The sequence below is a fragment of the Topomyia yanbarensis genome, chromosome 1, assembly GCF_030247195.1.
Source record: "Topomyia yanbarensis strain Yona2022 chromosome 1, ASM3024719v1, whole genome shotgun sequence".
In the NCBI taxonomy this organism is placed as follows: Eukaryota; Metazoa; Arthropoda; class Insecta; order Diptera; family Culicidae; genus Topomyia; species Topomyia yanbarensis.
In genome coordinates, this window is record NC_080670.1 from 196504086 (window position 1) to 196526696 (window position 22611).

Here is a 22611-nt window from a genome sequence, read left to right on the forward strand (position 1 = left end):
TGATGTGATTCTCTAGCAAGCTGCAAAGTAACGATGCTTTTACTGGTCCTCCTAATTCACGAATGAACTTTGTCCTATCGAAGTGAAATGAGTAGCTCATTTGGCAGTCATAGCTCAACTAACGAAGAGCCATCCAAAATATTACCCAGAGAGTAACAGCCCAAAGCAGCAACTTTCAAGCGAATCCGAAACAAACAGCCAACCCATCTGTTCGCCATTCGTCGTACCGCTTGAATCGCTGCTAATCGAGCAGCAAAACAAATCACGAAAACGCCAAGGTTAGCCTTTTTCTTGATGGTCGCGTCCCGAGAACCCTGTATATGTACATGCAGATGGAGTCATCGTCATAGCTAAGAATAGCTAACCCATCAAAAACACTCGCGGCAAATTTTTCGCGGCTTTGGCCAATAAGTCACAAAGTGGTGGTGGTGGTGGTGGCGGACCCCATAATCAAAATCAGCGAGGTGGATGATTCCATTTTCCTCCGGATTAACGACGCCGCACCGTACCGGTCGGACGAAAGAAAAAAAATCACGCGGGGGATGACAGCTGAAGGAAAATTCTATTCGAATCGGAGGAAACGCAAAACATACGTTTATTTATTGCATCACACACACGCTCGTTGCCAGGCCAACCATGTTATGATGATGATGAACATGGTCGGTCGCCCTCTGCGTCCGCCTACTGTTACTGTGGCTGCTAATTTTTCTCGGTCAATGATGGGTGGTGATGATCGTGCAGTTTTCCTCCAAACCCTCGACGGTAAGCCGTCCATCCGTTCATCCGATCCGTCGGTTAGGTGAAGGTCAACATTTCAAGAATAATGTCTAAACGCGGGTTTTGTTTTAGTTTCGTGAGGGAAAAATCGTACACCAACGAAATGTAAACATTGGCACGGTAATGATGATGTTTTCGCTAGCGCTCGATGGTGGGTGTTTGGATTTGGCCAAGTGGATGGTGGACTAAGGTTACCCGCCGGGGGCTGATCACTCTTTAACGGCGGTGGATAGTTCGTGGGTATATGAAGCTTGAAATGGTTAGTTAAAATTAAATTTTTCATTGCAATCTAGTGCCATTTAGGATGGACGTAATTGTACATTTTCAATTATAGATGTCGAAGAACTTCATACTTTCAATCAGGGGCAAGACCAGCAGCTACAACTGGGAAAGATTTATTCAACAGCAAATCAGATCTCGACTAGTTAAGATATCACGAGATGTGGGACGCTCCTTGGTGACTTGGTACAGCAATATTCCGCGCACGACCAAACAACATGCTCGATATTTTGGAAATGCTTGTCGACATGAGCGTCCACGGCATAGTGATTGAACCCCTTCAACCATGTTTTGTCAATATTTTGGGGATGTGTCCCAGATATTCTGTTTTCCGACCTGTTGAGAGTTCTCTCTGACGATATCGGATGAAAAATGAACTGAAATCACCGTCCAACCTCTAACAAAGTTTTTCCTTCTTTTTCGCTGTCATCAATCATTTGTTTTTGACCCCTTCAGATAGAGGTCATTATTGCGCTAATACATCACGAAGCTACCCCCGTTAAATTAACACCCGCGTTTACACTGGAGGAGTCAGCAAATTTAACACGCAATCAGAGGTTTGTAGTTAAAGCGTCGATTAAATTACCACAGAGTCATCGCAAACAGATTTACCCTGCCAGCCGTTGTCGCAGACACACAGCCTACTCGGATATCCGCGATGGCGGAGAGCGCATTCATAGCCGGTGCTAACGGGGACGGGGTCTCTCTCTCTCTCTGATGCTTAGTGCAACCAACTTCGTGTACCTTATAGAACTGAGTGCAAATCTCTGCCGTAATAGATCAAATAACTAGCTTCGGCTTAGTATAGTTAGTACGTGTAGTATACCGGTTGTTAGCCTACCCTAAGCCGTGTAGCAGAGGGTACTTATTTAATGACTTGCGACCGGTTGAGACCGGGCAGAAAGTTTTCGATTCTCGAACGGTTCGCGGTAATCTTGAGCGCGCAAAAGTTGCATCGAGTGTTTCGCATCGCGTGTCACAGTTAGCCTAAAAAGGTTCTGGTGCTCTAAATTAACCGGTCCGCAATTAGGCTCCTCTAGTGTGGGCGACTTCGAGTAAACCTGATCGCCGCAGATTCGGGGGGTGGTAATTGAACATAAGAGAAAAAAAGCGGTGTGTGACAGTTGGCATTTTGCTGCTGCTGGTGCTGAGTGCGTGCAACGATGGAAGGTACCAGAATTCGGTGGATGGTGGCAGTGGTACTGTTCCTGGGACGGCTGTGCTTGGCGATGAAATTTGATGTGAAGCGTAGGTTTTTGTTTCGGGGGTCGTTTAGCCATGAGAGACCGGATCTATTAAAATGGTTTTACTTTTGCCTGAAATTTTGCAGCCGACTTCATCAAAACGTGTCGCTTCTCGGATCCCGATTTTGTTGCATGTTCTACCGAGGCGGTGCAGGGGCTGTTTGATAAACTGGTGACAGGTAGGTGACTAATTTCACAAAGAAAACTACTGTTTAAGATTGTTTGTTTGTGCTCTTAACGCTGCGAAATCTCGCACTTGGAGGAACCGATTTGAATTTTCTATCATAGACTCTTAATACATTTGTTTGATCAGAATATCGCTTCCGGAGATATGGGTTAATAAATTTCTCAAATTTTATAATCGGTACCATCATGATTCGAATTAAAAGTTGTTTGTTGATTTGTAGATAATCATTTTGCAATTTTTAACAGTTGTCGTCACTCTCCTTACATACACTCTGTGTACAAACAAAGTAGTCATTGAATTTATCAGCTGTCTGTTTGATTATCCTGGCATCTTAGATCTTACAAAAAGTTGCTCATCTTGACGTCTACTTCAACATGGCATTTCACGGCATGCTATGGGTGCAGTTCTATGCAGTCACGAGTTGGTTGGTTACACTGCGGGTTCTACCCGCACCATAGTTTACCCATAATGGCAATAAAGTGTCATTGTCAACGGCCGTAACTGGTCGCCCCCCATCGTAACAACTTACCCTTACCGGTCCAAAGCTGCGCGATCAGTCGGTCGGTCGAATCTCCAATTACAGTCAACGGCCAACCTGGTCTACTCGCTATTGAGGTTATGTGTCATATGAATAAAAAAAAACATTCTCAAGAACTGTGTGAGCAAGTGCAAAGTGCATGCATGCATGCATGCATGCAGGCATGATCTGATCGAAGATTTTGCGGAAATCCGACTCTCGGTTGTGGTCGTTGATCAACATTCAAGATACAGAAAGTTGCTCAGTTTATGGTGCAGCACACGATGTTATGCGCAACGAAATGCTCAACCGTGTGGTGGCCGGCGTCTGTTTATGCAACATGCTAAGAGACTGATCAAATATAAATTATCGGAATTGAGGACAGTAGTTCTTCGGGGGTACTCAGTCACTTCGGTGCAGCGGAACCGACTAGAACACTAGTAGAACGGCGGCGCAGGTGGTGCAACTTGCTAGCACCTAGAATACTGTCCAGCCGGAGCGACACCCGCAGTGGGTTTTTCACGTTCAACGTACAATGTTAGGGTTTAATTGCGATGCCTCGTGTATGTTCAGGACGTACGCGTGTTGGTCACTTACTTGTAGCCGTTTCCGCAGTACGTTCGAGTTAATTTTTGCAAGTCGTCCGGTTAAATAATAGGTAATTTATTTACTCTAACTGCACACAAGTTGCAGCGCGGAAAATAAAAGTCATTGGTTGTGGCTTCTGGCCAACGATTTTCACCCCCCGCTGGTTGTCAGTTGAACAGTTATGGGTTATGACAGCGCAAAACTACTACAACTGGAAGAGCGCTTCTCTGGAACTGAACTGCTGGTGACATATAATTTAGTTTAAGAAAAAAGCCCTAGTTTAATTGTTATGGTAATCGAAGTAGGCGTGTCATTCGTGTTGACAATGCAAGTTCTAATCCGATTTTACATGCAAACTATACGTGAAAAGGAATGTTTTAAAAAAAAATGGTTTGGTTTTTTAATGTTATGGATTCTCCTCGTCAGTAACTAACACCAACTTAGTGTTAGTTAAATGAGTCTACACCAGCACCTAATTGGCGCCAGTTAAGTACTAAAATCCAAAAACTAAAATCTAAAAATTCAAAGTTTTATGTTAGGTGTTGTGTCCTCATGCACAACAAAAATTTGGTGTCGCCCAAAAAAAAAAACCATTTGGGACATTTTGCATAGTACCAGGCGTTTGGGTCTCATCCCAAAAGACGGTTTCGGTTCACATTCCTCGTCGGCAAACAGAATCTCTGTTCTTACTATCGAAACGTCACTTGGTATCAGCCAGTTGTTTAGCGTTCGCGCAAGACGTGTGACTTTTTGGATTTTAGTGTCTTGCTGGCGGCAATTTGGTACTGGTTTAGAATTATCTAACTAGCACTAAGTTGGTGTTAGTTATTGACGAGAAGACTCCAAAACACTAAAAAAACAAACACAAAAATTTGATCCAGCCCAAAAAAAATTTCCCGTTTGGAACTTTCTGCATGTTTTCGAAGTTTCCAAAAGATATACTGTTTTATAACGGTTTCTCGTCTACATTCAAGATCGCTGCTTGGGGAATTATAGAAATAACCGTTGCAATAAAGCAATGGCACCAATAAAGTTCCAGAACAGAACTCACTACCATGACTGAAGGATCGAACAAAATACATTATCATTGACGAAGCCTTAGGCTTAATTTGATTTTTTTTAATGAGAGTCACAATTGGCCTTTGAGAGATTACTGCTAGCATTCCAATAAGCAGCAGAACAGATAAGTTTTTCACTTTTCCGATTTGTTATTCATGGATGGCATGGATACCTACACGGTACTCCTTCGAATAATTTACCTTATATGGGTTCAGGTAACGGCTCTCGTACGAGTTCTGGTACTGGAATTGGTGTTAATGTCAACGAAAATGTTCTTCCTAAATAAAATATGACTGGTCAAACGATCAGTTTGTAGTTTTATTCTAGCCCAAACGAAAGCCTCTAGCTCAGATAAGTAAAACCCTGACTTCTAGTTTCGCTAGAGTGAGTTGAATTACGAAGGTTAATGCGAAATTTCACATCGTTCTCTCGGATGGGAAAAAAGCCAACGATTTTAATATCGAATCGAATATCGTGTGTACATTCCGGCTAACATCGTCGAGATAGACGGCGTAACATCCGAAGATCTGAAAGGCAGTCAAGGTAAATTCTCTAAAAATACAGTACAGATAGTGTTAATGCATTCATTCAATTTCTATGTAATAATGTCACAATTGAACAATATTTCCTCGAATTTTCATGGCAAAATACTGAAAATTGAGTGAGTGATAGTGAATCTCCGGAGGCGTCTCGTCGAAAACTTGTTTTGCTGTCCATCATAACTCAAAATCAACTGGATCGTTTTGAAATTTTGCACAATCGTTTTTCACATCAGTTAACTACAAGAGCTTTTATTTATCGCTAGATTTTTGGTAGCACTTATGGTATACAGCGCATTTTTCCGAGGTGCCCCCTGAAGATTCACTGTCACTCACCCAATTTGCAGTCAAAATTCAGGAAAACCAACGTCGGCATCCGATAAAACATGATGATGAGTTATATTCATATACAGTAGAATTGCTTGGAACGCCAAAATCCTATCAGCAGAAGGCAAAGGATTCTTCACATTTCCTTTCGATCATGTCCATACGAGCCTGCCTAATCCTAGTTTTCCGTTCTAAGTTTATAGTTGATTCGCTCTAGAATACCTTTCCGTCTTTCAAACTCGACACAGTAAAGTGAAATTCTCAAAGTGCGATGTGGCACGCGAGGATGACACATGTACAAAGCAGGCTTGAAATGCCTTCTCTGCGGTCGTGTTCTTCACTCTGCAAGTGAGAGTTCGACATACAAACTATTTTATGAACTGATGAGTTTAACTATTTTGTGTGTGTGTGTGTGTTTTTACAATCCATCTCCCCCTGACCGGCAGTGCTTTTATGGAAGAAACTTGTCTGCATCTAGCTTTCTTTAAATAGGTCGTTGGGTGTACATCTAGCTGTACTGTACACCCAACGACCCATTTCAAGTATGCTTGTTCCTACACGTGCATTCTGAGGCCGTCTTCATTTACAATAAGCCCCTAGAATGAAAAATAATATTTTTGACGCTGGCACGTATTTACAATAAGGTAAAACATATAATTGAAGAACAACACAAAACGAGCTCACCGCGTGTTGCTCTGAATTCGTTAATTGACGGCATTTCTGTAAAGAATTCTCCTCCATCCACAATTAGTGAAATCGTTGCATCAACTAGTCAAGTTCAGATGGCGCTGTGGATGCTAAGTAGATGTATTTATGGTGGCTTGATTCGCGCAGGTATATGGCAAAGTAATTAGGATGTGACGATAAAATCACTACGTCAAATTACACTATTCTCGCGATATTTTTGCCTACTAACACATTACACAACAGAAGAAACGACCTACTAAGCGATTAACTTCGATTTCCTGTTAAATGTACTACATGTCACTGCAAAATTGTGAAAACTTTCGAAAGAACACAAAATCACTTCCAAACGATTCGACAGTGTTGCCACTTCCTCTTAAGAATGATCCAAACTATTTTATGCGAGAATTCACATTACACATTTAAATATCATTTTGTTTTTATATAATGAAACTGAGGAAATTTTATAGCTAACTTATAAATATACAAGAGGGGATAATATAATATTCGTAAGAGTGGGGTGGATCATCTTGTATGTTTTTTGTATAGTAATGTACTTTAGGGTTATGTATTAGCAGAGAGATAATTGGAGAATTAATTATTAACTAAGCGGGACATTTACAACCATACTAAAACTAGAACTAACTAGAGGGTGTTGTTCAATTTTGTTAACAACAACACTCGCAATACGTTCGAATAAAATCGTCATAACCGTGTTAAATCTCGACCAAGAAGTTTCCATTTTTTGTTTGGCTCTGGTTCGTGCTATTGTTCTCGGAGTGATTTCTACTCGTTGTGACAAAGGTTAGTGTGTAAGTGAAATTAAAAATTCCCGGGTAAATGCTGGTGGCTATTTAGAAACACCCTTTGAAAATGTGTTTTTCTTGATTACTGGTACTACGAATGTTCCAAGCTAAGTACTAATTTCTCCATTCTTTTGAACTTCGTTGTATTAAATTCCCTTTTCCTCCGATAAAACCTTGTTTTCGCGGATAGCCGGCATAATAGTGTTGGCTAATTGGAAGTCATCTCCGATGACCAAATGAAACTCGGTTGGAATGTATCCCCCATGTCAAAAATGATACCGATGATTCTTTTCTATACTATTTATATCCATCCATCAACCCACCTTTGGAGGGTCTACTTCAGGACCAAAGATAAGCTAATTGACATCATCGATATATCGCGTGATTTAACTAAAAACACTCGGCTGGGTACGAAGAAGTATCCTGTCTACGTACCCTCCCGGGAAGTAGAGATTGTTGGTGTACTCTCCGGCAGGGGTCTTAATTGCAAAGATCGGCTGAAGTACGGAGCTGGATGCTTCAAGAACTCTTTGCCGCAGTCAGTGGAAATTCTGGATTGCAAGCAAAAGGTTCAGCGAAAATCGGGGAGCATAAAAAAATCGCTTATTTTCCATCAGCCTCATTTCGAGCGTTTCGCCGGATCTTCTGTTCATGGAGCGGAGAATTAAGTAAAAGTTTTTCTACTGTGGAGAGGTTCCACATGATCTCTCGAGTGAAATTATGCTTGGAAAAACTGAAGCATTATTTTAAGAAACGTCCCGAGAACAAATGCTAAATAGGGCTACACCACCGGCCAAGACACCTATATATACGCTTCCTTGTTCACCAAAGAGCGAGAGTCTGACAATCCCATTGAGGAAACATCTAACGTGCCTGTGAATTTTCGAAACATCCAGACGGACAGCCGGACCTGATCGTCAATTGAGCGGCCTACAAGTACAATTTCAAACCATAAGTGTAAACCGGTTCGCATTCAACACCCAGCAGCAACGTCGAAGAACAGCACAAACAGTAGTGGCCCCATGTTGCTGCCTTGTGTGACAACAGACTTTTTTTAAACGGAGAGGAGACGAAAGAGCTAAACTGCATACGTTCAAGGCCAGCCATTCAACAAAACTCTGCTATACACCCATCCTTTAAATTGTATAAAATTGGTGGTCGAAAGCCGATTTGAAGCTGGTATCAATTTGTGCCTTTTCCTATATCTGCGAAATGCAACTTAACGTGAAATTCAGAATATTTGTGCTTATACACCGTTCTGGCATAAAACCATGTTGATCGGTGGAAATGTAGTGACCACGACTATTAAAAATATCTTGAATGTTAGTTATGTCACGGTCGTTTCATACGTTTCGATGATCTCCATTTGTATCTAGCAGGGCCGGCGGAACACCTTTTTCCCGAGTGTGTAGTAAGATTCGAAGTGATTTCTCCTCGTACTGACGAAAGTTCAGATATGGCGTGTTTAAGTAAAAATGAAAATTCCCTGATAATATCTGGTGGCTATTTGGAAACACTCTTTGTTAAAAGGGCTGTTGTCTGACGGCTCAGCGAAAATGTGTTTGTTGAATACTACACCCAAAATCCAACGGGCATGTTTCTATTACTTTTGGGTAAGATTCTATTGCCTTTTTGGTAACAGACCACGCAATTGCGGTATTAAACTCATATTACCGCAAAGTTAGTGAACGGTGGAATGACGATGTAGGATAATTCGGTCGATTTCTATAATAGTATTAGTATCGAGTAAAACCAGCCGGAGTTCTGGCCGATTTCTACCCAAATTCAGGCCGGAATCTGCACCAATTTTGGCATAAATAGGCGGAATTACGGATTTTTTATAGGGTAATTTGGACCACCCGGATCTGGATCAGTTTCCGGATCTGGACTAGTTCCCGATTCGGACTCGTTTCCGGATCCGGACAAGTTCCCGAATCTGGACCAATACCCGGTAATGGACCCTGGATCTAGCCCATCCCGTTTTCCCTTACCAGGTCAGGACTTGAACCAGGCCCAGATTTGGTGCTTAGATCCAGACAAGAGTCTGGATCCGGACTCTCGGATCGGATACGTGGATCCAAACTGTATGTCTTGCTTTCCGTACATGACGGGAAGGACTGTTAATGTTTTGTGCAGTCGCTACCTTGCTGTTGACGTTCGTGATAGAAAAAAAATCTATTTAACTACGACCGAAACACCCCACCACTATTCCGAGTCGGCTTTTTTCTGACTGCTGTGAAGCTAGCTCAGTGTGAGCCGATTGGTATCTCCGGCGACCGACATCCTTTCAAGTTTAGTGGAGGTCGATTTGAATATTTCTTCGATGGCAAAAATAATACGAATAAGTCTCATTTTCGATACAAACTATATCTAATACAACCGGCCCCCGGATGGTCTACTTCCGGACCACAGACAAGCTATTTAACGTCATCGATAAATCGCGTGATCTAACTAAACAACACTCGATCGTGTACGAAAAAGTATTTGGTCTGCGTACCCGCCCGGGAAGTAGAGATTGATGGTGTAGTCTCCGAGAAGGGCCTTGATTGCGAAATAGGGGGTGGCTCCTTCCAGATCCCTGTGCTTCAGTCAGTGTAAATTCTGGTATGCAAGCAATTGTGTTCAGCAAAAATCAAGGAGTATTAGAAAACTTATTTTCCATCAGCCTCATTTCGAGCCTTTCGCCGGATTTGTTCTTCCAAAATTTGTTCTTCGTCTACTTGTTCGCCTTTTTGTAACCCGGGGCATGAACTGAAGGACCCATTGTAGAAATAAGGCACGGTGTGGAAAATGCGGAGAGGATCAAGACATTGGCTCCTGGTCTTGGAAAGTCCACATGGGACATCCAAAACGTCAAGTGTCAGTTCAGTCATATTATTTTTCTAGGTTTACTTCCGACGTAGATCTTCCTCAATTTCAGCATTATTCGCCATGGCCGAGAACAATATTGAGGAGCGTTTTAGAGATCAAAACGTGCTATTATTTCAATCGGATTAGCCTTTGCTCGGTACCAGGTATTGAAGTTATCGCTTGTTAAATCCGAATCATAGGCGCAAAGATTTATTGATATTCTTTCCATATACATCGCACCTCAACTGCTTCGAGAAGATTTCAACTCCCACGGCATATCATGGGGTTGTCTTCATGCTGATAACCGATCTATCTTACTGCATGATATTCGCGACAATTTCAGTATGACCACCTTGAATACAGTGGAAATGATACGAGTGCCTACCTGCGCGGCGAAGTGCGTTAGATTTATCGTTGTACTCTACCTCATTAGTGTGCCCATTGATTGAAAGAGCTACGCGTCCATTATATCCGACACAATCGAATCAAAATGAGAAATTCCTCCGGTGGCAGTGTGCAACGCTTTGACTGGCTTGTTTTTCTACACTGAGATTAAAGTTCAGACGAAACGAATACTTGGCGCGAACAATCGTGGACGGTTTGCCACCCCATTGTGGGTAGAGAGTGCTCAGAATTGTATGCGAAAAGGTCCTATGAGAACGTTTTGAACATCAGATCGCCCAAATTTTTCCGAATATGCGCGACGTTAGAAACGCAATTAAAAAAATCGATTCAAACTGAAAAACGCGATTATTGGCACCGGTTCGTCAACGGATTAACGAGAGAAACAATATTTCCTCTAGCAGCTGGGCCCTACGTCGTGTACTCGATTCGACCTTTGATAGGAATACACGGAACTAAGAATTCTTTATCGGCGACAACAGCATTCCACGTAAATTCACACTGGTTACCCTCAGTGCTCTTGACCATGACGGGTCGCCATACCTGAGGATAGATACGGCAACGCCTGCCAGTAGCCTACGTCTACTGGCGCACACCTTTGAGCTGTTGGACATCATCTTCGATAGTGCCGCAACAGCAACCGACGCTTTCTGGCTGGCGGATCCTGTCCTAGATCAACAGTAACACATATATCGACGTGGGGGACCTTTCACCTGCGGAACTTTCACCTCTGGCTTCAGTGTGGCCAAACTCCTTTCCCGGTTGCGGTCTACTTTGAATTAAACGTTTTTTTTTTTTCAATTTTAACGAATGCATTTGTACATTGAAACAATTGTTACCAAAAAACCCGCTGCATGCTATCCGACGGCTGCTTTCATCTCCTATGACGTCTCGGCTTGCAGATGTCAGAGGAAACCAGTCTCGAAACGCACGGTTTTGAGAAACGCTATTGCTATTAAGGTTGATGCCATCGGTCGTGCGTAGGATTTGATGGATTTTGGTATCGAGGGGTGTTGGGCAGGAATACTAATTTTGGATTTATAGGATTTATGTACAATGCGAAAAAAGTATAACTTAATGTATGCTATATGAATGGATTTTATATTAGGTAGTAGTACTAGTCATTTGATTTAATTAAGTAGGTAATTAATATAAGTTTGAGATAAATAATCGGTATTGAAAAAAATGTTAGAAGGTTACAATTTCTTTCGTATATCACCGTTGAATCATACATTAGTGTGCAGAACTCATGCAAAGTAGGCAGCCAACTAAAGGCGAAATGAACACAGTTTCGAGTCCGGCACGAAAAAAAAACTTCGAATGAACTGAATAAATTATATAAAATCAATAAAATATACGAAATTTGAACATAATCAAAACAAAAAAATAAATTCATAAGATAAAATAATAAATAAATCATTCTTTATATAAATCAAATTAGTTCAGCTCATTAAATAAAAAATTAGATAATATTAAAGTTATAAAATTAATAGAATAAATTAAGTTGAGTAAAACTGACAAATTGGATGAAAAGAATAAAATGAATGACTGGAAAAAATAGTGAGATTATTAAAATGAAGAAACTGGATAAACGGTATGAATTGAAAAAAATAATAATAAAATACATAAAATGTAACAAGTGAAATAAAATAAGTTAAATGAATGATATGAATAAAATAATAAGAATAAACTGATCAAACTGAATCCAAAGAATTAACCGAATAAAAAAGATAAAGTGAAAACATTGAAGTCAAACGAATGAAGTAAAAGAGTAAGGTGTTTAAACATCAATTGAAGTGCTCTCAGCATAGAGCAAATATGGGCAACTGAGACCTTCGCTATAAGTTAGAATAAACATTATACTTGCATCCCCCATAGGCAGTTCAGGTGTTCTTTGGGAGACTTTTATCCCGGATATTATTTGTGGATCTTTTTGGACTTTGATCTGTTATTTTTTTATAAAAGTTCATGTCAATGGACCAGCATTTTCAATGTCATCACAAAACAGGTATTCTCAGTTTTCAAATGACATATTTGAATATTTCAAATTTTCATTCATTCATTCATTCGATATTACCCAACTAAGTCAAATATTTTGCTGAGATACCCAAGTAACACTTTTATAGCACACTTCAAGAGCAATCTAAGTTTTATGAGTGGCTATAAAACTATCAAAAAACCTCAATTGTTACTAGGGTAGTTATAATGTATATGAAAACTCAACATACAATTTAATTAAATTTGGATTTATAGTATTTAAGTTTTTGTCACATGCCTCCCCATAGTGCAACGTTTCGAAGGAAAAGCGCTTCATCTTCATGGGAAAACAGGATTTTAGCACTAATTACACGGTGCTACAAAATCAAAAAAAAAATGGAACGTTCTTTTAAAGTGGTCTGTTAAAGGTATTAGATTATGCGAATGACCTTAAGGTTAAAACCTTTATAATTGAAATAAAAAAAAAGATTTTGATCGTACACAACATTTTTCAAACATTGACTTGCGTTGCATTTGGTGAGATGTACAACCTATACTAGGTCACTTGAAAAGTACAGAAATACCATAGCACCGTGCTAGTTATAGCTTTCTCATAATACAAACATTTTGCCAAGTTTCGCAAATATTTTCTTTGCCAAGTAGTAATATGTAATATTAAATCTGTTGTCGTGAGTGGCTCTGCATTATGCTGAAATACAAAAACTGTTTACATGGAAACAACAGACAAAAAAAAAGTTTGTCTTCAGAAACTTACACAATTACACCGTACACATCAAATTAGCTTGGACATTAACAAATATTTCAGATTAGTAGAAAATCTTATGACGCAACTTAGAAATAGATGGAGATAGATGAGGGATATATAGATATACAGAGAGAAGAGGTAAATCATGGCTAGTGCCGTGATATTAGTTTCAAATCCTTATCATAAATAATGCAACTGATAATTTTCGCGCCATGACCAGCTAAAGCTTACAAAATGAGTCAAACTTTCACCAATATTTTGGGACTCATAAATACAGTTGCTCTCGGTGTAGCCACGAGTATAATATTAATATGAATCAAACGAGAAATCTATTATCTCACTACTAGGTGGATTATTTGGTGGTCTGTGTATCATATATCATCCAATATCTACCTCACGGTTGAATACAATGCTTAATTCAAGGGGGTAAATGCATCAATACTCTGGAAAAATTGTCACTTTTAAGTGAACTTACAAATTATTTTGACTTTAAAGTAAACTTACATTTTAATTTTTGAGAAACAGTTCATTCATTATTATGAAAGTTAATGAAATGTGTTTGAATTGCTTGAATAAACGTAGATGTGTTTTCAGATTCACAAAATAGGTTTAGTTTTAATAAAATATTAGTAAAGCAGTACTTTTTATATAATGGCCTCTTTTAGTTATGGAAAATTTGTATGTGAGCAAATAAAATATAAAATCCGCCATTCCTGAACGGATATTCACAAGCTTTAGCTTGCTAGCGAGATTATTTTAGGTAGCTCAACTTTCTGTATGCAATGTGAATAGATTGCTTTGTTTGAAAGTTATATGTTGTATTTCAACAAAATCATCCATATCTCAGAAACTAAACAACATATCCAAGAACAAAAATGATAGCGTCAAATGGCCACGTTAGGCCTTTCGTTTGAAACTAGTTTTGTTACGATCGGTTTATCCATGGCTGAGATAATAACAAGAAACTAGTGTACATACACATACAGGCATGGTTAGAAGTAGTTAGAATTCACTGCCAAACTGGTACCTATAGCGGAACGATGTTTAGTTTCTGCTCTGAGCGAGATGAGAAGGTAGACTGATTGATTAATTTTTAATATGTAGCCACAAATAGGAAGGACATCCACATTCTCACAATAGAGAAACAGCTTTGAAGATGTCTGGAAGAAGTTCGTCTATGTCTCAAGAGTTTGAAATTTTAGCACTCGTCACCAGAAATAGGCGATGTTCGAACAGCAACACAAAAGCAAGCATGTTATATAACGATTTCTACAGCAGACGTCGCCTTTTAAGAACTCGACACTAACTTAGTGACAGGACCGAGCTAGCGCCGGCTTGACGATAGCTCCAAAAAACGAAATCATTATATCACTGTTTCGGTAGGATTTATAAACACAAATAGTTTTTTTTTGTTTTTTGGAGCTAGCGTGAATCCGGCACTAGCTTAGTCTTGTCACTAAGTTAGTGTCAGATTATGATGAGATAAAGACGAAACGCAAATTCCATTAACTAATTTAGTTCTAGGTTTTGTGCTTCTCACGCGCAAAGGTGTGACCTTTTTACCTAATTTTTTCTCCACTAAAGAGTAATACAACATAGTATAAGTATTTTGCATGTTCCCACCAAAATTACTTAGGGAAGAAATAAAAACATTACCTCCGACTGATGCGAAATCTATCGATACTGATTACCTGAATAGATCTCTTCTTTCAGCACATTTCTTTAGTTATTAGCCGCTTCTTTTCTTTAACTAAAATGCTTATTTTTCTCCTCGCATCTCTTGCAGGCATCGAAGGCCTGGAGCACGTCGGTACCATCGACCCGATGAAGATCAGCAAGATCCGCATCCTGCAGGGGGACGGCCCGGTTAGTGTGAACGCGTCCCTGTCCAGAGTGATCGTGACCGGATTCGCCGAAACGAAAGTAGTTCGAAATGTGTACGTTCGCTAGTGCCCGACAGTGATTTGCTTTTCATGTGCCGAAGTGATTTCTATATCTTCAGATTTCCACCCATAGTGTCAGCAGCAAGGACTTTGGCTGGGAGACACACATCCAGCTGCCGAAGATGCGCCTCGAGGGGAACTACCACATGCAGGGCCGCATTCTGGTCATCCCGCTGAACGGCCACGGCAAGTGCTGGTTCGAACCGAGTAAGTGGTGTGATTTGTTTATTTATTTTGTCTGTGAACGCAAATCGGTGCGTTTTTTTGACGGACCGAGAGCGCGCCGGCATTCATCGAAGCAGGCCGCGATGCGTTTCCGACACACAGTCACTGACTGACTGACTCTAAACGAGGAGGGGCAAAACAAAAAGTTCAATAGATTGCGCCGAGTACGTTTGCGCACCAGGAGCGCAGCGATCAGCGGAGGAAACTTTCACTTTTGCGCTCAAACTTTTCCGTACCCATTCGGTCGTCGTCCGATGTGTCCGTCCCAAGCGCGTGGTGTGATGAACGGATTTTGTTGCTATGGCCGAACAGGCGGGAAGCGAATGAAGTTGGTTTGTCCAACTGTGCGGTGTGAAAGTCTCACCGCGCTGCAAGTGAAGATTGACTAACTTTGGGCGTTTTAAGGCGGTTGTGTTGATTTGAGATCAGACCGTTCCGTAAAATCGTACAACGTCGTCTTTTGTTGGACATTCGTTCGGCGGTTTCGGGTCGAGTTGTTCTCGTAAAAGTTCTTTCCTGTGTTTGAAGTTTTTGTAATAGTTACTTTGGACTTGGTCTCTTACTTTACAAAGCGTATCAAATAATTATTTTTTATTGCTAAAATGACTGTTTTAAATAATTTAGCCCAACTAACTTAATCACAGTTGATTTTAAAATTCATTTAATTTAATTTTGCTTCTTCGATTTTTTTTATATTTTCTACATCTTTGTTATTTAAAATTCTTGAACTTTTTTCAATGCGAAATAACGTAATTTGGCAGTTTGCCAAACGTCAACGTCAACTAGCTATATTTACCCAGATCATTTCGCCATGAATCCGAAGGCAAACATCGTGAACGACGATGATGAAGCACAGCGCACTTGGGTCGGACGTTTTGTTCGACGTCTGGGCAAATAAATCCTCACACACATTTGCGGGGCTGAACAAACAACCAGCCCAACAGAGATTTTATACATTCGTAAAGTGACGCTCCCAGGATGCCATGACTGTATGGTGGTTAATAGCCAGTCTACCTCTTACCCGTTCGATTCGCTTTGCGTTTTTCGGGAAGTATTGCCATCCCTTCCATTGCCAAATTTGCCACAAGTTACGCTCGTGCTCGAATGGCACTCTACTTGCTCGTTGCTTCGGTTCATTTCCATTGCAGCTCGTAACGAGGGTGTTTCCCTGTTAAAATCCGACGTGTGTTCACAAATGATTTCGCTTGCTTTGTTTATTAACTCAAGTCATCATCGGTCATGTTGCTACAGAAATGACCTGACAATTTACTCAAATTCCGGATGGATTTCATTAATGAAATCGTGAATGCAGATGAAAGCTTGATGAATTTCTTGGGTTGCTAAGAACTGTTGATAATTTCCATAAAAAAATGTTACTTTTCATCCGTACAAACTACTTTTTCCCACCCTCATCCAGGTGACATGGACATCTTGATGACGACGACCACCACCCTGTACGAGCGGGACGGCCACGTGTTCTACAACGTCACGGGCAGCAAGGTGGACTACACCATCTCCGGGCTGAAGCTGCACATGGGTAACCTGTTCGAGGGGGTGAAGGTCCTGGAGGATAGCACCAATCAGTACCTGAATGACAACTGGCGGCCCGTTTCGGAAGCGCTGAAACCGATCATCGCCAAAACCATCGAGGACATCCTGCTGGCGATTATGCAGAGCATCTTCCACCAGCTTCCGGCCGAGTACTTTGTCGCGGATCTGCCGCGTTCTGGGTAGGTTTGTTTTGTTTTTGTTATTTTCTTTGTAAATAAAATCACATTCCATAACTCCTTGTGCACATCTGGTGGCTGATGCGCATTTTATTGAAACCGAAAAAAAGCCCTTTAGAAAAATTTTCGCCGCCGAATAAAATTACCTGCCTAATGGGGGTTCATCACGTAGCTCGAACCGACTCTGCGCCAGGCTGCTAGCCTGTTAATTTCAGATGATTTCGATTTCACTTTTGTGTTCAGCGAAGAACTCTGTGGAGGCCATTTTCATGGCCGTGTTGCTGCTCTGCGTGCGCCCGCCCTTTCTACAATAAACCCAAACGAAAACACGTTGGACCGAAAGTCGAAGTAGTCTCCGCAGTTGATGCCTAGGTGTTTTGCGGGTCGAACAGTTGGCGGGAAAAGACTGCACATCTGTCTGCTGTGTGCGCGTTCCCATCCCGTTCGCATCGGCTCCTGGCATGGCATGAGAAATTGTACGAAAGAGACTACAACAGTGTGGCGCGTGTGACTGTGGGCGCGCGCACATGTGTGTATTGAATGGATGGTATCCGTTGGGGCGGCTAGGTTTGCTGCGATTTTTTTCGGTGACTGTTGGTGATGTTTTGGTCGGGAGCAGCTTTTTTTTATTCGGTTCGTTTATTCACACGGCACGATGCATTATTTTGATGGTGCCAGTTTTTATTAATATTATAGGGTAGACGTGCCCTTATTCATCTCATTAGTCAGTATGTCACACTATTTCGTTGATAACTTGACTTAGAGTTACTGGATTGCGCTTAAATAGGTATCATCATCTTTGCTACGATCCTAAGAAGCAGTACAGTTAAAATTTTTATCTGGAAAATGTGAAATGCTCCCGCTTGAGCGAAGCGAAAAGTCGAGTACAATGTACCCTTATTCATCCTATCATTTGAGCTAATGCGTTGAATAGAGATAGCAGATACTGCTCTAACTAACGTGTTTAAATGGGTGAGATGAATAGAGGAGCTAAGATGAATTAGGGAGCAGTAACCCTACATTCCTAAAAACAATTCTGAAATTATTTCTAAGCTATATTTAAAGACTAAGGGGAACAATTTTGATTAGAAATATACTGAATTAAGTTTTGTAAAATCTATAAGCAACAACGTTGAGACTGTCTTAAAACCAGGAGTACCATTCGCTTTAAAATTTCAAAAGAGTTTTTCTTTTTCTGTTAGTGCCATACTAATTGATAAACAGATGTGCAAGCGAAAAGGATATTGGTATAATTACATCCATCTAATTTAATCGGTCCCTGGAACCACTTCTTCACCAAAGAAGCTTTTTTGGACAAAATTTGATGCAATCTCGAAAAAAAAATTTTTAACGAAGGTTGACTTTTTTGACGATTTTTGTTCAAAGGGGGGAGTAAAGGAAAATTTCAAACTCGAATTTTCATTTTCGATGCCAAATGACTTTAAAATGCATGAAACGTCGAGATTCGATGGAATTTTGAGAAAAAATTTTTTTAACGAAGGTTCTTTTTTGGACGTTTTTTGTTCAAAAGGGGGAAAATTTCAAAATCGAATTTTCATTTTCGATGCCAAATGACTTTAAAATGCATGAAACGTCGAGATTTGGTGGAATCTCGAAAAAAAAAATTTTAACGAAGGTTCTTTTTTGGACTTTTTTGTTCAAAAGGGGGGAAATTTCAAAATCGAGCTGGTATTATTGATGCCAAATGACTTCAAAATGCATAAAGCGTCAAAATTTGATGTCATCTCGAAAAAACTTTTTTGACGAAAATTGACTTTTTTGACGATTTTTGTTCAAAGGGGAAAATTTTAAAATCGAATTCGCATTTTCGATGCCAAATGACTTTAAAATGCATAAAACGTCGAGATTCGATGCAAACTCCAAAAAAAAATTTTTATTGAAAGTTAACCTTTTTCGACTTTTTTTGTTCAAAGGGGGGAAAAATTCAAAATCGAGCTGGTATTTTCGATGCCAAGTGACTTCAAAATGCATAAAGCGTCAAAATTTGATGTTATCTCGAAAAAATTTTTTTGACGAAAATTGACTTTTTTGACGATTTTTGTTCAAAGGGAGGAGTAAAGGAAAATTTCAAAATCAAATTTTCATTTTCGATGCCAAATGACTTTAAAATGCATGAAACGTCGAGATTCGATGGAATTTTGAGAAAAAAAAATTTAACGAAGGTTCTTTTTTGGACTTTTTTTGTTCAAAAGGGGGAAAATTTCAAAATCGAGCTGTTATTATTGATGCCAAATGACTTCAAAATGCATAAAGCGTTAAAATTTGATGCTATCTCGAAAAAATTTTTTTGACGAAAATTGACTTTTTTTGACGATTTTTGTTCAAAGGGGAGTAAAGGAAAATTTCAAAATCGAGTTTGTATTTTCGATGCCAAATGACTAAAATGCATGAAACGTCGAGATTCGATGGAATCTTGGTAAAAAATTTTTTTAACGAAAGTTCTTTTTTGGACGTTTTTTGTTCAAAAAAAGGAAATTTTCAAAATCGAGCTGGTATTATTGATGCCAAATGACTTCAAAATGCATAAAGCGTCAAAATTTGATGTAATATCGAAAAAAAATTTTTTGACGAAAATTGACTTTTTTGACGATTTTTGTTCAAAGGGAGGAGTAAAGGAAAATTTCAAAATCGAATTTGCATTTTCAATGCAAAATGACTAAAATGCGTGAAACGTCGAGATTCCATGGTATCTCGAAAAAAAAAATTTTAACGAAAGTTCTTTTTTGGACTTTTTTTGTTCAAAAGGGGGACAAATTTCAAAATCGAGTTGGTATTTTTGATGCCAAATGACTTCAAAATGCATAAAGCGTCTAAATTTGATGTTATCTCGAAAAATTTTTTTGACGAAAATTGCCTTTTTTTGACGATTTTTGTTCAAAGGGAGGAGTAAAGGAAAATTTCAAAATCGAGTTTGCATTTTCGATGCCAAATGACTTTAAATGCATGAAACGTCGAGATTCGATGGAATCTTGATAAAAAAATTTTTTAACGAAAGTTCTTTTTTGGAAGAGGCGAAGCCGAAACGCAACATAGTATGAAATAAGGATTTGTGCCCTCCTGTACAAAGACTGGTTTTTACCAACAAATTTTCACCCTAGTGAGAAATTTTGGTTTTTACCAAATTTTCCTCCTTAGGGTGAAATATAGCAGTCTTTTTTGGACGTTTTTTGTTCAAAAGGGGGAAATTTTCAATGCATGAAACGTCGAGATTCGATGGAATCTTGATAAAAAAAATTTTTAACGAAAGTTCTTTTTTGAACTTTTTTTGTTCAAAAGGGGGAAAATTTCAAAACCGAGCTGGTATTATTGATGCCAAATGACTTCAAAATGCATAAAGCGTCACAATTTGATGGTATCCCAAAAAAATTTTTTTGACGAAAATTGACTTTTTTTGACGATTTTTGTTCAAAGGGGGGAGTAAAGGAAAATTTCAAAATCGAATTTGCATTTTCGATGCCAAATGACTTTAAAATGCATGAAACGTTGAGATTTGATGAAAACTCGAAAATTTATTTTTTAACGAAAGTTATTTTTTTGGATTTTTTAACCTCAAAGGGAGGAAAATTTCAAAATCTTGCTGGTATTATTGATGCCAAATGACTTCCAAATGCATAAAGCGCCAAAATTTAGTGTTATCTCGAAAAAAATTTTTTGACGAAAATTGACTTTTTTGACGATTTTTGTTCAAAGGGGGGAGTAAAGGAAAATTTCAAAATCGAATTTGCATTTTCGATGCCAAATGACTTTAAAATGCATGAAACGTTGAGATTTGATGAAAACTCGAAAATTTATTTTTTAACGAAAGTTATTTTTTTGGATTTTTTAACCTCAAAGGGAGGAAAATTTCAAAATCTTGCTGGTATTATTGATGCCAAATGACTTCCAAATACATAAAGCGCCAAAATTTAGTGTTATCTCGAAAATTTTTTTTTGACGAAAATTGACTTTTTTGACGATTTTTGTTCAAAGGGTGGAGTAAAGGAAAATTTCAAAATCGAATTTGCATTTTTAATGCCAAATGACTTTAAAATGCATGAAACGTCGAGATTTGATTGAAGCTCGAAAATTTATTTTTTAACGAAAGTTATTTTTTGATTTTTTAAGCTCAAAGGGAGGAAAATTTCAAAATCGAGCTGGTATTATTGATGCCAAATGACTTCAAAATGCATAAAGCGTCAAAATTTGATGCAATCTCGAAAAATTTTTTTTAACGAAAATTGACTTTTTTGACGATTTTTGTTCAAAGGGGGGAGTAAAGGAAAATTTCAAAATCGAATTTGCATTTTTGATGCCAAATGACTTTAAAATGCATGAAACGTCGAGATTCGATGGAATCTTGAGAAAAAATTTTTTTAACGAAAGTTCTTTTTTGGACTTTTTTTGTTCAAAAGGAGGAAAATTTCAAAATCGAGCTGGTATTATTGATGCCAAATGACTTCAAAATGCATAAAGCGTCAAAATTTGATGTTATCTCGAAAAATTTTTTTTGACGAAAATTGACTTTTTTTGACGATTTTTGTTCAAAGGGGGGAGAGCAAAGGAAAATTTCAAAATCGAATTTGTATTTTCGATGCCAAATGACTTTAAAATGCATGAAACGTCGAGATTCGATGGAATCTCGAGAAAAAAATTTTAACGAAAGTTCTTTTTTGGACTTTTTTTGTTCAAAAGGGGGAAAATTTCAAGATCGAGCTGGTATTATTGATGCCAAATGACTTTAAAATGCATGAAACGTCGAGATTCGATGGAATCTTGAGAAAAAAAATTTTTTAACGAAAGTTCTTTTTTGGACTTTTTTTGTTCAAAAGGAGGAAAATTTCAAAATCGAGCTGGTATTATTGATGCCAAATGACTTCAAAATGCATAAAGCGTCAAAATTTGATGTTATCTCGAAAAAAAATTTTTGACGAAAATTGACTTTTTTGACGATTTTTGTTCAAAGGGGGGAGAGCAAAGGAAAATTTCAAAATCGAATTTGCATTTTCGATGCCAAATGACTTTAAAATGCATGAAACGTTGAGATTTGATGAAAGCTCGAAAATTTATTTTTTAACGAAAGTTATTTTTTGGATTTTTTAACCTCAAAGGGAGGAAAATTTCAAAATCGAGCTGGTATTTTTGATGCCAAATGACTTCCAAATGCATAAAGCGTCAAAATTGGATGTTATTTCGGAAATTTTTTTTTGACGAAAATTGACTTTTTTTTGACGATTTTTGTTCAAAGGGGGGAGTAAAGGTAAATTTCAAAATCGAATTTGCATTTTTGATGTCAAATGACTTTAAAATGCATGAAACGTCGAGATTCGATGGAATTTTGAGAAAAAATTTTTTAACGAAGGTTCTTTTTTGGACTTTTTTTTGTTCAAAAGGGTGAAAATTTCAAAATCGAGCTGGTATTATTGATGCCAAATGACTTCAAAATCCATAAAGCGTCAAAATTTGATGTTACCTCGAAAAAAAAATTTTACGAAAATTTACTTTGACGATTTTTGTTCAAAGCTGCATGAAACGTCGAGATTTGGTAGAAAGGGGGTTTAAAGGAAAATTTTAAAATCAAATTTGCATTTTCGATGCCAAATGACTTTAAAATGCATGAAACGTCGAGATTCGATGGAATCTCGAGAATAAATTTTTTAACGAAAGTTCTTTTTTGAACTTTTTTTGTTCAAAAGGGGGAAAATTTCAAAACCGAG

The 22611-nt window shown here is 38.7% G+C and overlaps 2 protein-coding genes across 2 annotated transcripts in view; one reads left to right on the forward strand and one right to left on the reverse strand.

The window, feature by feature from the left end:
* Window positions 1-22611, reverse strand: part of LOC131686732 (muscle-specific protein 20-like) — a 140332-nt gene that overhangs the window by 88109 nt on the left and 29612 nt on the right. The window lies entirely within an intron of this gene.
* LOC131686723 (protein takeout-like) lies at window positions 1981-16965 on the forward strand. The gene is made up of 5 exons (XM_058970658.1): window positions 1981-2304; window positions 2387-2479; window positions 14789-14939; window positions 15019-15152; window positions 16588-16965. Exons 1-5 carry the CDS (start codon window positions 2220-2222, stop codon window positions 16902-16904), a joined length of 780 nt encoding a protein of 259 aa, XP_058826641.1. The 5' UTR covers window positions 1981-2219; the 3' UTR covers window positions 16905-16965.